The sequence below is a fragment of the Schistocerca nitens genome, chromosome 3, assembly GCF_023898315.1.
Source record: "Schistocerca nitens isolate TAMUIC-IGC-003100 chromosome 3, iqSchNite1.1, whole genome shotgun sequence".
Taxonomy (NCBI): Eukaryota; Metazoa; Arthropoda; class Insecta; order Orthoptera; family Acrididae; genus Schistocerca; species Schistocerca nitens.
Window position 1 is genome coordinate 927,454,033 of NC_064616.1, and position 16,194 is coordinate 927,470,226.

Sequence of the window (16,194 nt, forward strand, 5' to 3'; positions counted from 1 at the left end):
ATTGAGCAAAAAAATCTCACTATACTAATACACGTTCTTTACACCCCCCATCCTCTCTGCCCTCGATACCAATCATTTTCAATTCACACGTCCCAAGGCTGCATAAATTTATTGCAACTTAAGAAGTACAGGTAACACCTGAAACTATAAATTGTGACTGGTTACAGTAAACTTGTAGTTTCAATTGATATTCACAACAGTCATGATAAAGTCTAACATAAAACATTTGCATTTAAAGAATAGGTAACACCGACTGTTTCTCTATGTATTTAAAAATTTATTTTAAGCTGTAGTCTCTCTCTATCTCTATATTGCACACACACACACACACACACACACACACACACACACGCACGCACGCACGCACGCACACAAAATGCAATTCTGTGGTTGTTCAAGCCTAGAAATGCACAGTTATTTCTCATGTCTGGGGTCTGCAAGCTCTAGAAACAAATGAGGCACATAACTGGAGAGCTGTTGAGCCAAATGAGCATGCAACATAATCAGTGACCAAGAAATTATCCAACACTGGTAAATACAGCTCAAAGTAATAATAAAAGAATATTTCTTCTTTAGGGCCAGCAGCACAACATATGTCTGATAAAGACATGATTATCAGAGTAGATGCACCAAATAGCTCCTTATAATAAGTGATCTTTATTTACAATAGACTGCTTCGGCTTTATTGCCATTTTCAAGTGCCTGCAATCACAATTTTGGTGAGAGCAGGTATGGATGCCAATGTCATTCACATTAATGTAGCCAATGCCATTCACATTAACGTAGCTGTATTGTACTCATGTCTAGATTGATGTGACATCCATTTACATTGTTAGTGGACTGTTTTATAACTGTCACTGCTTTAATAAAATGGTAAGTGATGTCAAGATGTTGAAATTAAAATGTTAATCATGACATGACAGCAGTTCGATAGTTCCGCTCTTACAACGCTGTACGTTTATAAAGAGTGTGGAGATGAACAGTGATATTATTTTATTAACTTAAACTTGTTACAACTGTCTTTGGTTGTTGCATATGTTACTTCCAAGATATACATTTTGGTGTACTTAAAGTTCAATAAAGTTTTTGAGGTAGTACTTGTGTCTAAATTCTGTAGGTTCGTTTAACATTTCTTGTGGGTATTTTCTCCAGTACAGAAGATTTCAAATTCTTCAAGAATGTTCATTGCAAATCACTTTGGTATTCTGTGCAGAATCTGTAGTGCATTTTCGATCATATCAACAGTGTGCTTTTGATTTTTCAAGTGTAGAAAGAAGCTTGACTGATTACATTCATTCTCTCTAATGCATTCTTTATATCTCACATTCAAACTGTTTTCCCCAAAAACTTACCAAGGTTAGAGCAAAGTCTACAAAGAAGCCATGGATTACTCAAGGAATAGGGGTATCTTGTAAAACAAAAAGAAAACTGTATCTGTCAATCCGAAACAGTTCCGATGTTGATGCTATAGCACATTACAAGAAATACTGCAAAATATTAAAGACTGTAATACGGACATCAAAGCAAATATATTACAAGGAAAAGATAGTTAGATCAGATAACAAAATAAAGACAATATGGGATATAGTGAAGGAGGAGACCGGTAGAACCAGACATGAAGAGGGACATATAGCATTAAGAGTAAATGATACATTGGTGACAGATGTGTATAGTGTTGCAGAACTTTTTAAGAAACATTTCGTAACTGTTACTGAATAGATGGAGTTGTCAGGTTCTGTAGATGCTGGTATGGAATACCTCAGACCAGACATTTCAAGTAACTTCCATGATATGAATTTGATCCTCATTACCCCAGCAGAAATAATGTCCATCATAAAAACTTTAAAATCAAAAACATCTAGTGGGTATGATGAAATATCAACAAAGCTAATTAAAGAATGCGATTCTGAGTTAAGTAACATATTAAGCTATCTGTGTAACCAGTCGTTTATCAGTGGAATATTTCCTGAATGGTTAAAATATGCTGAAGTTAAGCCACTGTTTAAGAAGGGAGATAAAGAAATAGCATCAAATTTCCGTCCAATTTCACTTTTGCCAGCATTCTCAAAAATTTTAGAAAAAGTAATGTACAATCGGCTTTATAACCATCTTATCTCAAATAACATACTGTCAAAGTCACAGTTCGGATTTCTAAAGGGTTCTGATATTGAGAAGGCTATCTACACTTACTGTGAAAATGTGCTTAATTCATCAGATAAAAAACTACAGGCAACTGGTATATTTTGTGATCTGTCAAAGGCATTTGACTGTGTAAATCACAATATCCTTTTAAGTAAATTAGAATATTATAGTGTAACAGGAAATGCTGCAAAATGGTTTCAAATCTTATATCTCTGGCAGGAAACAAAGGGTGTTATTAGGAAAGAGACATGTATCAAGCTATCAGGCATCATCCAACTGGGAACTAATTACATGTGGGGTCCCATTTTAGGGCCCTTACTTTTTATTGTGTATATCAATGACCTTTAATCAGTATGCCAAGTTTGTTTTGTTTGCCGATGATACAAACACTGCAATAAATAGCAAATCAAGTGAAGTCTTAGAAAGATCAGCTAATAAAATATTTGTGGACATTAATCACTGGTTCCTAGCCAATTCCTTTTCACTTAACTTTGAAAAAACACACTACATGCAGTTCAGAACTCATAAGGGGTGTCCCACGAGTACACGCCTAACATATGATGACAAGCAGATAGAAGAAGTAGACAGTGTTAAATTCTTGGGATTACAGCTTGATAATAAATTCAACTGGGAAAAGCACACCACAGAACTGCTGAAGCGTCTTAACAAATCTCTATCTGCAATGCAAATTGTGTCAGACATAGGAGATATAAAAATGAAAAAGCTGGCATACTATGCTTACTTTCATTCCATAATGTCATATGGGATTATTTTTTGGGGTAATTCATCCAGTCAAGCTAAAGTTTTCCGGGCACAAAAAGGTGCAGTAAGAGTTATATGTAGTGTGAACTCAGAACATCCTGCAGAAGCCTGTTTAGGGAACTTGGGATACTAACTACTGCTTCCCAATATACTTATTCTTTAATGAAATTTGTCATTAAAAATATATCACTTTTTCAAACCAATAGCTCAATTCATGGAATCAATACTAGAAATACAAATAATCTGCACAAGGATTTAAAGTCACTTAGTCTTGTACAAAAAGGTGTGCATTATTCAGGAACACACATTTTCAATAACTTGCCAGCAGCTATAAAAAGCTTAACAACCAATGAAATTCAGTTTAAGAAAAGCCTAAAGGATTTATTGGTGGCCAACTGCTTCTACTCCATTGATGAATTTCTCAGTAGAATCAACTGATTTGTGTGTGTATACATATAAGTACAAAATAACTTCTGCACAATTTCAGTGCAGTAATGTGTTCACTGTAAATAAGTGTGTGTGTGTGTGTGTGTGTGTGTGTGTGTGTGTGTGTGTAAGTATAATCTAACTTCAGCACCATTTCAGTGTAGTAATGTGTTCACTGTAAATAAGTATTATAGTAGTTGTATTACACATTTATTACCTTATAAATAAATAAATAAATAAAACTTTTTTATTTTAAATTCAGTGCATTAGTATTTGTAAAATGATTCTTTCATATAGTGTTCATTAAAAAAATGATGATCATTCCACTTGGGACCTGTGGAATGGTACATTAGCTTATTTGTTTGAGTTGTAAATATTTGTCATGTATTGTTGTTTTTCTGACCTGTTCTACATCCTGGAGGACCTCCTCACCACAGATCAATTGGAATGAAAGTAAATCTAATCTAATCTTAAAAAGTGCATTAATTCTGTTGGAGATTCACTATGTATTATGTTCTGTTTTCGTGTTTTACATTTGTAGTATAATTTTGTGATTATGTCGGGGTAAAAATAATTGGTATAGGCTATATAACAAAGTGTGTGAAGTTCTTTTCGAATTGCTGGCTTTTCTAATGGTAGGTTATTTAACCTATTAATCACTGAATGGAAAAACGCTAGTTTATGAGCCACTGGAAGACAGGAATTGGTATTTATAATAATGCCGGAAGTGTTATTAGTTCTGTAGCTACCAAGTGTGTGGCAATTATTATCTTTGTCAATTGGGAGAGCAAAATAGTTAATGATAGTGTCTTTCTCAATTTCCACTGTGAATTTAATTTTAGGGTGCTGTTGGTTGAGTTTTCGATGGATATTTTCAATTTCTGCATGGCTACCATTGACCAACATGATGGTATCACCTATGAACCCAATAGCGTATTATGTGTATTCAATCCCTAAGAAAGAGGGATAATGCAAAGGAGCAACTGGATAAAGCTTCTAAGTGTGTCACAGTTTCCTTTTATTTTGTTTTCACATGTTTGGACATAAATAGACTGTTCTTAGTCAAAAGTATGAATAAACTGTGACAACAACTGTTAGTCAACTAGTGAGCAGAGTTCTGGGGAGGTACGACAGGCATCATTGCACTTCTTCACTCCTTCTAATGCTGAAATGTTGTCTAGAAACATTACCTACTTACTTTAAGATTATAAAATTATAATCAATGATAAATTTACAAAGTAAACAAAGAAAGACATACCCGTGGGACTTTACTGATTAAATCAGATCCTGCTTTCTTGACTCGTTTTACTAATGTTGCCCCAAAACCTTTCCTGTAACACCAACAAATTTGTTCTTTTCATTAAGCATATCTTATTTAACTCATAAAAAAGACATTTTTTGTTTGAGATCTCAGAATGATATACTAGCAGGATATGTATGATTTTCTTTGTAAGAAAATGAGTGAACAGTGTGAATTAGAAAAACAAATTCATCAGAAGAGTGATAATTATTCTTGCCTCGGCTATAATCTATCCAATATTCTGCAAAACATTCAATGGGAAAAAATGTATGAGAATTTAAACATTGTGCAGGCAATTGTTTCTGCAAAGATTTCAAAGATTTCTTTAAAACTGAACTGTGAAAGACCAACTGCATACAGAAATGTAATATTATATGTACACTATTTTTTACTGAATACATATTTTGCAGAAACAACAGCTCATACTATAATTAAATATTTATTAATTTAATTTATTAATAACACTGAATAGGTAACACTTCCTAATAATCTGCAAAAAGCAGTTACTATCTAGAAAGAGTTCTATTTTTCTAGGGCTACAAAGAAATAAATAATACAATAAAGCTCAATAGAGAATGCTTTTGGCAGTCTTTTAGGTGATTTATTAATCCCTCACAATACTTGTATGTTGAAGTTTAATAAGGTCAAGGAGAGCATAGCACTAATCTTCAGCTATACATGAAGCAGACAGGCTAAAAACCTGGCAGTATCAAAGACATGTCCAACACAATATCTTGGTAGTAGTGGTTTGTTATAGGGCTGTTTTGAAAATTTCTGCTTTACTCCAGCAGTAAAACATCCAAGATTCACAGTAATAAAAGCTTCTACAAACTATTATCTGAGAAGAATTGTAACACACAAATGCAACTGGATTCTCACATGATATTGATAATGTACATATGTGCCACTGAGAATCCAGATAAATAAGAATTATGCCATTAAATAGGATAGCCATCACAGAGAGGATAAATAATAACAGAGAGAGAGAGAGAGAGAGAGAGAGAGAGAGAGAGAGAGAGACTAATGCACATACACAGGCATGACCAATTTACACTACTGGCCATTAAAACTGTGACATCATGAACGCAGCATGCAACAACTGTCAAATTAGTATGCTTGGAGATGCAAATGATTAGCATTTCAGCTCAACTGCACAAAGCAAATAGGAGTAACGTCATCTACATTCCATACATAAGGAACAATTTTGCAACAGGCTTCTTATTCAGAAATCACATCTGAATGTTGTTTGTTTGTGAGAAGACCATGTTATGCTTCACGTAAGAAGGAGATTGTCTGGAGCAGCAGGATTGCTGACAAGTGACACTACATTAAATCATTTTGTGGCACTGCTGCTCGCTTTGGTCATGATCTCTCATCTGTCATGCAAATATGGAATTGATGGTTTCAGGAGGACCATACTAAATACCACACAGGACCTCAAAGAACCACATGACTAGTGTCCAAGAGGACAGGCAAATTGTTTGCTCGGCTCTGCATGATCGTACACCCACCTCATGTACCTAGACTCAGGAAATGGGCTTTTTTGTAGCAGGACAAGTTTCCACATGGGCAGTGAGGTGACACCTGGAGCACCATGGTGACCACTGTTGTTTTTGTCTTTGACACAGCAACAGAGAGGGCTGCAGTGAGACAGTGATACACTCAAAAACAACAACAACACTGCATGCAGGAGCAGGACTGTATCAAGATTTCAGACAAGTCCCAGTTATGCATACAGATCATGATAGACGTACACATATGTGGAAGCTCTGAAGAGAACCAGTGCTGCCAGATTGTATTCACCATTGTAATATGGGCTCAAGACATGGCATGACGGTATGGGATGCCACTGAATTCACAACAAAATCAACTCGGGCTCTCATAGCTGGTAACTTAAGACTGCAGTCATTACATTTCTAATTGGTTTAGCTTGGAGCCAGGGCCCTACTTTGAGGTCTCCGTGACATATCTTATAACAAGATGAAGCTATACTGCACATTACCTTTGCAGTTCTTACCTAACATTACACTGAGGGTGTTCAACACTCACCCCCCCCCCCCCCCCCCTTGCCATAGATTGCTGTGAGACTGCCATACCACAACTCACCAGGCACAATGACTTATCAACCCCAGCATAGAGACGAAGTAGCACGGAATGAAGTACCTATATCTGTCATCTGAGCCCATTTCAACTTGATGTCCAGCTGTGTTAGAGCTACTGTTGCTACCAGAGATAACAGCTCTGTGTACTAAATTTCACATCCTGTATACTCCCAAATCACCTACAAGTTTAAATGTGTGTTCTTCCTGCTATACAGTATACACAAAGTAAGTAAAATTTCATTATTTGCTATCCTTCCTGGTGCTGCTGTTTTAATGGCCAGCAGTGCAATTTGCTTCAGAAAGGAAACATGGTGACTCAAAGGAACTAACATTACTTTAAGACATTTTACGTAAGTAAATAAAAATAGCATGCACAAAAATTAATAAGTTATATTTGCTTGTGGTAAGAAATGTTACACACTTCTTGGAAGAACAGCTATCTAGTTTCCGGTAGTGGTCCATAATCTTTTCTTCCAGTTTTTCTTTCTGTCTGCAGAGGTTGTTGAACTTATCACTGTGGGCAGTAAATAACACTTATCTTGAGATAGAACAATAATAATTCAGAACCAGTCACCTATATCTCAATGAAGTATTATTCATAAACTACTGGAAGTGATCAATATCTCAGTTAAATATTAACTAAAGAACTGCAAGATTAACATATATCAACATTATTTCTGATATTACTTAAGGCAGATAAAATAGTTATCATCACCAGAATTTACTGAAGACTATTATCAGGTTGGCACACACATGTAGAACTTCCATCAAGTTCAATAACAGAGGGAAAGGGCAAGTGATTACACGACATTAACAAATTTACCATTGGACGCATAACAGGAGTCTTTTGGACCTAGAAATCTTCTCTTTTTCTCAATAAACTGTCTTAAAAAGTTTATTTTAGTTTGTATTCTGTGCAAACCTTGGGAATACAATTGACTTTCTTTGGGAAAAGCCTTATTTTGGTACAAATTAAATTAATGATTTTATTTTAATAATTTTCTGATCCCACAAGTGTAAGGTATGACAGAGTCTTTCCAATAGCTTATTTATCAATGACTGGAATGGTGCGTTCTGTTGGCAAGATTACTGACAACAATTAGCAAAGCAGCACTGTTATATTCTTCGCTGATATGCCAAAATTATTATGACACTTACATCCAAGTCTTATTTTGAAGGTAAATGTGTTTTTCTATGACAAAACACTTTCAGACTGCATTAGTTCAATTTCATAGCCAGAATGATCATATAAGATTCTTTTCTCCTGCTTACAGTATAAATACTAATCACCCAAAACAGATAAAAGATCGTCATCTAGAGTCAGCACAAGGATGAAATTTTGAATCAACTATTTCTGAATAGCTTGGAGATGTAGCTCTCTCTCTGATCAGCAAGCTAGCAGAATTCAGACGCTAATGGTCTGTAGTATGATAAACGTATGAATTTTGATGTGGCAAGTGAAGAAACCAGTGAAAATTAGATAATACAACTACAGAAGCGCTTATTTCCTTATTGCGCATGATGGAAGTTGGTGGAGTAAAACACCACCACCATTGAGCGAAATTTAAGAATACGATATCATGAAAATTCCACCTGCTTCATCCAGTGAGAGATAGTGGAACTCTCTCCATTTTGGATAGGATTATTTTATATCACAAAGAATGTTACAAGAGATTGGCACTGTATTAATTCAGAAGGTATGTGCATTGATAGTATCAAGGAAAAAAATTGGCATAATGTTACCTCTGAGGAAACGGGTGCATTTCTTCGATTCTTGATTATGATGATGTTGCCAGAAGCTAGTATGTGCTATCGGAGAGCTATTTCATGATAGCCTTGCCAACTCCATTTATTTGACCACATTTTCAGTTAACAGATTTGAAAATGTATGAAGGACCCTGAGATTTGAAGACAAATGGACCAGAGAGGCAAAGAGCAAGAGTAAAAACATTGCACCATTTCACTACGTTTGTGAACTTTTCATTGAAATCTGTTGTCTAAGGATGCACCCCAATGAAACTTTAACTAAGATGAACATCTTGTCACCTTCAAAAGTTCTTTGTTTTGTATATTCCCAGCAAACCACAGAAAAGTAGAATAAAAATATTTTGGGTTTTGCATATGCCAGAAAATCAGTGTTGTATCTACTACAGTAAAGACAGCGAGAGGTGCCTCAATAAATATTACAATGGATTTTTTCCTTCCCAATGTTCAGTCGAAGAACTACTGCAGGATAAGATTACAGCAGTGAAATCTTTGGTACAAAACAAACAGGAATTTCCATCATAAATGAAGACTGTCAAGTACAGAGAAGCTTTATCATCATCATCTGGTTTCAAAAACAATTTGACAATTGTAAGTGATGGGGCCTAATAGGACAAAAGTGTCATATTGCTAAGTTCTCTGCACCACAGTGCCACAGTAGATGAAGGACCTAAAAAGGAAGCTGAATATAAGCTTTATTCTACAATAAAACTAAATCCTTTGATCATTTGCAGAAGGCAGTCAAATTGATGTACTTTGTCCTATGAACAAACATAATGGATGTAGCAGCAATAGATGCCTCATGCTTATTTTCACTGCAACTACAAGGACAGATCTAATAAAAGAAGAATTTTGGTCAAGAACTAGGGCAACAAATGTGTCTTCACTTGGAGAAGAGTGTCAACAACCCATGCTTCCAAAAGAATTTTCTCCAGTATGGTGTGTTGTGAGCAAAATTTCTGGCATGGACTCGATAAAATTAAAGAGATTTTCTTTATTCAGTCTCAGGAAAATTATAACATAATTTAGATGTTTCATTTTGTATGAAGGTAAAATAAAGACCAGTATCATAATTAATACTTTCTTATTCATTCTGTGTAACCAAATTCAGCACTACCTGATAATAGTTTTATTGCTCATTTAATGAAAATTTTTTTCGGGCAGAGGTCTTAGAGACATGTCTCAAGCATTTTTCAAGTCCACCTACCCAAACATCCACAGATTTAATGGTCATATACAAGACAATGAGGGCGGGGATGTTACCTGCCTGATAATGGTGCTGAACATCAGCAAATTATCATTTACATCAGAGTAAGTTTAGAGGTAACAGTGAAAATAAACCCGCAAACATACATGAAAGGCATAAGGTAATATGTGAGCTGAGGTAAAAAAATAAAATAAAATAAAACAGCAGTAAAAATGATAGTGGTATTGGTAGCAGCAGCAACCTATTAGGAGTGTACTGGATCACTAGGAAAGAGTTTCCATATGGTTTAAGACACTGTGAGAGGCAAATGCACTAATAAGGCAGTTAGCACAACTACTGCACTATTCTCTCTGCCTTAAGGAGATCAGGAGAATAGGCAAAAGTATCAAGCAAAACAATCAGATCCATAAGTGAGGTAAGGTCATCATCAAATACAGGGCAATGAAATCAAAGGACAGTTCCCTTACAAATTTCACACACATTCCCTTTACTACATTTAATCCTACTATTTCTGAAGAAGGAACTATTGACTCTTAGATTACATGTGTCAATGTTGGAAAACACAGTTGACAACCATGTTACAATTACAAACAGACAGGAAGTCTGGCCAGCAGAGATTGGTTCAGGATGCTTGGAAAGGGGGATGGTACGTCAATGTGCGGGTTAAGATTGCTGACAGTTCGGTATGCAAGCAATATTACTTTCTACTTGATGTGTTTCCATTGGTAGTACAAGAATTGTGCACCTTAAAAGTACTGGCTAGCCTTTATGCCACTATAACTTTTTTCCTAAATATAGCTGTCAACCATACAGTAATTTTTTTTTTCTTTCTTGGTGAAAATCTATCATTCAAAATTGACATAGTTAATATAAAAATTTAAAAATAAATCTCATTTCACTTTTAAGAAATTTGTATGAACTAAAACAAACATGGACAATAACATGGCAAAAAACTGTTGTAATACCAACGTGAATATCTTTTCCTCTTGATGATAGTGTTCCTTATCTTCAAGAGAAAGCGTTAAAAGTTCATGATACTGACTAAACATATGAGAAACATTTTCCATGAGAGCACGGCGATCATCTTCCAAACTGGCATTCATTTGTTGTAACAACTGAAAAGTAAAAAATAAGAGAATTATTAATGCCACTGATAATGACAATGATCTGATGACAATACTACATTTTGTCAGTAGAGGATGCTCATTGAGCTAGCTGATAAATGTGAACAAGTATATAATCAGACAGTCTTATATGAAACTATAGTAGCAAACTGTGGAATGCTTTCACACTAGATCGCATAGAAGAAAGTGCTAACACCCTAACAACTATTATAAGGCATAATGAAGAGCAGCATATATAAAAGACATTACTGCACACACAATGATTTATTCAGCAAGTGCAAATGAAAGTCAATAAGTTATCATAATTTGATAAAGCAAACAGTACTTTAAAAAAAAAATAGGGGGGGGGGGGGGCGCTCTACTGGCAGAAAATTATATATAGTTAAAACTTGTGGCAACTTCTTGTGTAATCAATTGAAATAAAACAAATAGGTAAATTTTCTCTCTGTTTTAACTGTGTAGTGGTGAAATATATATACATTTTCAGTCACGTATATTCAGTAAATTGCCCCTCCAGAAAGAGATTTATGGCTTTCCAATCAGTTTTTGGAAGGGTATTTTTTTTTGCTGGTCACTTTGTGATTGCAAGCAAGGCAACACACAGAACACCTCATTGAAAATAAGGAAACTGCTGTTCAACAAACACAGCTTAAAGACCAGTGCCAGCCTAATTAACTGTGGGGAAAACTATTCTCCACCACCCACTCCATTTTTATCAATAAGCATCATGTCACTCACACAAACGTGTGATAATCTTCAGCCAATAGTGCACACAAATTATTTTAGTATATCATTTGGGAGGTACTGCACTCCTTAATTTGGATCCCAGACTTTGCAACCACACCATTTTAGATCAGTGAAGAATGGTCTCCTTGGTATGTGATTTGCAACAAACAGACACAGCACTGTGCCTCATAAAATGGCTGCATGGACTTGATAAAGATGGGGGGATGGGGGAGGGGGAGGGGACAGTTTGAAACTTAGGGGTGACAATATTGAAACGTAATGAGTACCACTGCCGTATTACAATGTACCAACATAACTGTCTCTGGAATAATTCTTTGTGCACAAGAGCAGTCGTTACTCCACTCTTTTAAACACAGACATAGGTTTAAGAGTTGTTTACACAGATAACATCTCATACTGGCAGCACTGATGACTACTTATTTCTTGGCTGTTACTAACATTTGGGCATTTTAAGAATAGACACTCAGTAACATAGGAAAGTGAAAATGATATGGTTAATGAAGATGTCTTTTCCAACATAACAGTCACAACCCACATACTTATTACACATTGTTCTCTATTCTTATGGACGGAACAAAATGTAACATAGAGGTCAGAAAAAATAGCTCAGTTGGTAGAGCACTTGCCCGTGAAAGGCAAAGATCCCGAGTTCGAGTCTCGGTCAGGCACACAGTTTTAATCTGCCAGGAAGTTTCATATCAGCGCACACTCCGCTGCAGAGTGAAAATCTCATTCTAGAAAAAATATAGTTTATTTTATTTTTGGGTTCATTTTCTCATCACAGTTCCCAAAATCAGTTCACATGCTGCATATGATTTGCTTGGTAGGTGATTTGCACCAAACAGAGACAGCACTGTGCCATCATACAGTGGCTTTGGTAACTCAACGATAAAATTATGCAGCTATGCTTAACAACTGATATGTTCTACTTGGGAAAAAGATATGAGTTATTGATGCCTTATTTTTACAATATGGGAGAATTCATATCACTTACCTCACACTTATGAGTCATTTTTGCTAGCTCCACTTCTAGCACAGCCAATTCACCCTGCATTTCTGTTGCCCGTAATTTAATGCTGCCACTGTCAGATCGCAAAGAACGATGCTCTTCTTGCAGATTTCTGTATTCTTGCTTCAGTTTTTCATTAGCTGTGAAAAGATTGCGGAAGTCATCCTGAAATACACAAGGGCACAAATTTGAGACATTTTAAACACGCAACATATCAATATAGAAAGTCTGCAGTTTTACCCTGAAGAGGAATTTCATTTTTATTTCATGAGAAATACTTACAACAGAAAACTTGTTTATATTCTGTGTGATGCAATTGTGTCACACCATAAACAGTCCTTTCATAAACACATAAAAACATGTTATTCTAGTTGATAGACACAGACTCACTAAGAATGTGCTATGGCATGTACTTTTCTTTCTCCAGGACAATAATAAAATGTTTGTTCATTTCATAGGAGATCAGAAATAATTATATATGAGAACACAAGTTGCATTACAAATAATGTTCAAACTTAAATTCTACAAACTATTCTTACTTGAGGTCAAAGGGGGAAAAGAAGGTTGAATCCAAACAACACACAGTAAAAGATCTGATTAAAATTCTTAAGATGATAAGCAGTTTCAGGGATTAAGAAAGTTGATGAATCCAACACTAGCATTTAATGACAACTGTTGAGCAGCATAAAATTACGACAAAAAGAATAAAAAACACAAAAATTAGTAAAAACAAAAAGAGAGAATCACCATACAAAGGACCCATCTAAGAAGAGAAAAATACTGATGGAAAAGTGAAAATTAAATTCTGTGGCTGAACAGGTAGAGGTAGGTAGCAACAAAGATATATATATATATATACAAGAAAAGGTCAACATTCAGAGTTACAGTAGAGAAATCTTGGACACTAATTGAAATCTATATTTACTTTTTCTTCTTTTAAAATCTTTGTCAAAGCCTACAAAAGGAACAGAACATCTCATGTGACTGGAAATGGGTCCAGATCATTCCATTTTTAATGGTCACAGATCAGATCTACAATGGCAAAGCGAAAAGTACTCGGGCTGGCAGTGGAAACTTCTTTCAGTTCGATGAACCCTCTGCCAGGCACTTAAATGTGATTTGCAGAGTATCCATGTACATGTAGAAAATGTACTTTTTTTTAACATAGTTGATTTTTGAGTTGAAGCACTTTGCCCAGGTTTCCATACAGCACACTATTAATACACAGTGATTCTAAATAGTTTACATAATATCCATCAATGGTTGCCGTCATTTTCATTGTACTCTAAATATATTCCAACATCAAACTTTTTAACATGTAGGAATAGGTAAAAGACAGTGGTTGCCAAACGAGCTGAATATGGTGAATAGTGCAATCTTGCATTACTGAGGGGTTTGCTTCATCTGGACTCACACAGGTCATTGCAGTTGAACAAGAGCGCTTGCTTTTAGTAAACAGCGGTGAAACAAATTTGGAAAAATCAACTGAGATTTTCAAAAATGACCTAGACATTGAGAGACTGTGCTTACACTTGAATATGTTAGCCGATATTGCTAATAAAAAGCAAATGGTCTTAAAAAACATGTGTGATATAAGAAAGCACATTACACAAGTGCCTGCAGTTGGAGAAACGTTATGTGAAGTAGTGAAGTACATTAAGCTTCTCCAAGTAGTTCCAATCATGATAGCAACAGTAGAAGAGTCATTTAGCACCCTTAGACGTCTGAAGTCATATCTTCGATCAACAATGGGACGGAAGCGATTGAACAACTTTGCTGTTCTTCGTGCCCACTGAGATGTTTAGGATTCAGTAATCCAGTCCATTTGCACCTTTCTAAAGACACTCTAGCCCTAATAATGGCATTTAGAGCAATATTAAAAATCTTTATAAAATAGAGAATTAAATACATACATAATGTTAAATTTTCAGTTTTGAAATATTAGTACTAGTTTAGCACTGTATTACTATAGTACTGTATTAGTTGTTTTCAAATACTTAAATATTTCTAGGGTGTAAGACCTAATTAAAACCCACTATTTACATAATTTTTGACTGAAAGTATTAGGCATCCTGTATTAACTTTATCAAGTGTATTACAGCATTAACTTTGAGATATTGTTTCTATTTAATGGACCCTGAGCTTTATTCAAAATAAGCTTACATTAGCTATTTCACTTATTAATCAAAGTGCTATTACTGTGCGACACCAATATTTTATGTGTTAGTCTTTTAATGATAGTTTAGGATTTATTTAAATATTGTCACAGAAGAATCCAAGTAGCACCGTGGCGTAGTGGTTATGATACTAAACTGTTGTATGAATGGTTGTGAGTTCAAAACTCACCTGGACTGTACAATTTTAATTTCTATATTCGGTTTGAGTACATTCTAGAAGTATCCACAAATGTCAAGAATCATTGTACTGGAATGTTCTGTAGCTGTATATATATACTGTATGTGTTCTGGCCGCGCTATTGTATGTGCAAGTGCTGAATAAACCTGCGTTAAATGAAGTTAGTGTTCGTCATTCATCTAATTACACCTTCGTCTACGTGACATTATTCTGGTGGAGGCACCGGGTATTGGAACTTGTGACAGTGCACATTATCAACGACACAGTGGCTTCCATGAGGCTATGACAGAGCCACTGTTTATGTGGCGAGAAACCCGAGTTCGAGCCATATTCAAAAGATCGCAATCTATCAAAGACAGAAGAAGAAGAGGACATGACAGTAACTGTGTGCCACCACATGAGACATCATTCCGGGTTCTCTGGTGACAATGACCAAGATCCAAACAAGTGGCTGAAGGTATAGGAGCGTATAGCCAAATTTAACAAATGGGATGACATGGTGTTTGGCTAACATATTCTTCTACTTGGAGGGCACTGCCAAGCAATGGTATGAGAACAACAAGGAGAAGTTCACAAGCTGGGAAGTATTCCAGGAGGAACTGCGCAAGCATTTCGGCAACACACAATAACAGAAGTGCAAGGCTGAAGATAATCTAAAGTGCAGGGCACAGGAGAAACTATAGCATCCTACATTCAAGACATCTTGGAGCTGTGTAAAATAGTGGATCCTAGAATGAAGGAGGAAGATAAGGTTGCACATCTCATGAAGGGTGTTGCTGAGGACATGTATCAAGCCCTTCTCCTGAAGGAGGTTTCAACAGCAGACGACTTCATAAAATGGTGCCAGTATATCGAGACAATGCATCCAAAAAGAATTACATGCAAGAAGTTTGAACGGATTCCATACGTTGTATCGATGTCTGTGATGGAGGAAGGAACTGATTTCAAAAGTGTTCTTCATCAGAGAGAGAGAGAGAGAGAGAGAGAGAGAGAGAGAGAGAGAGAGAGAGTTCAGAAGGCACTTGGATTGCACGGCAAGACGCTTCAAGAGGTCATAAGGGAGGAAGTGGAAAAGACATTGAACCCAATCTCTTCTCCTTCATTTCCCTTTAAAACGGTGAAAAATTCAACACCCAGGTGAAGTTACGTTCCCACAATGCCGCATGATGAACCTGTTTGGGCACCAAGGAAGACTGACGTCTGGAGGACCCAAGATAACCAACCAGAATGTTTCCACTGCGGACGACTGGGACATG

General features: G+C 35.9%; 1 protein-coding gene across 3 annotated transcripts in view; it reads right to left on the reverse strand.

Moving 5' to 3' along the window:
• The window catches only part of LOC126248998 (protein Daple), a 206,665-nt gene that overhangs the window by 40,802 nt on the left and 149,669 nt on the right, over positions 1-16,194 (reverse strand). For 2 of the 3 annotated variants that reach the window (XM_049950577.1, XM_049950576.1), the window contains 4 exons: positions 12,569-12,748; positions 10,673-10,818; positions 7,154-7,246; positions 4,589-4,661 (listed from right to left, as the gene is read on the reverse strand). In XM_049950577.1, coding sequence (XP_049806534.1) covers positions 4,589-4,661; positions 7,154-7,246; positions 10,673-10,818; positions 12,569-12,748 — 492 coding nt within the window. Of the gene's footprint in view, positions 1-4,588; positions 4,662-7,153; positions 7,247-10,668; positions 10,819-12,568; positions 12,749-16,194 lie in introns of those variants that run through there. The other variant, XR_007545582.1, reaches the window with a different exon arrangement.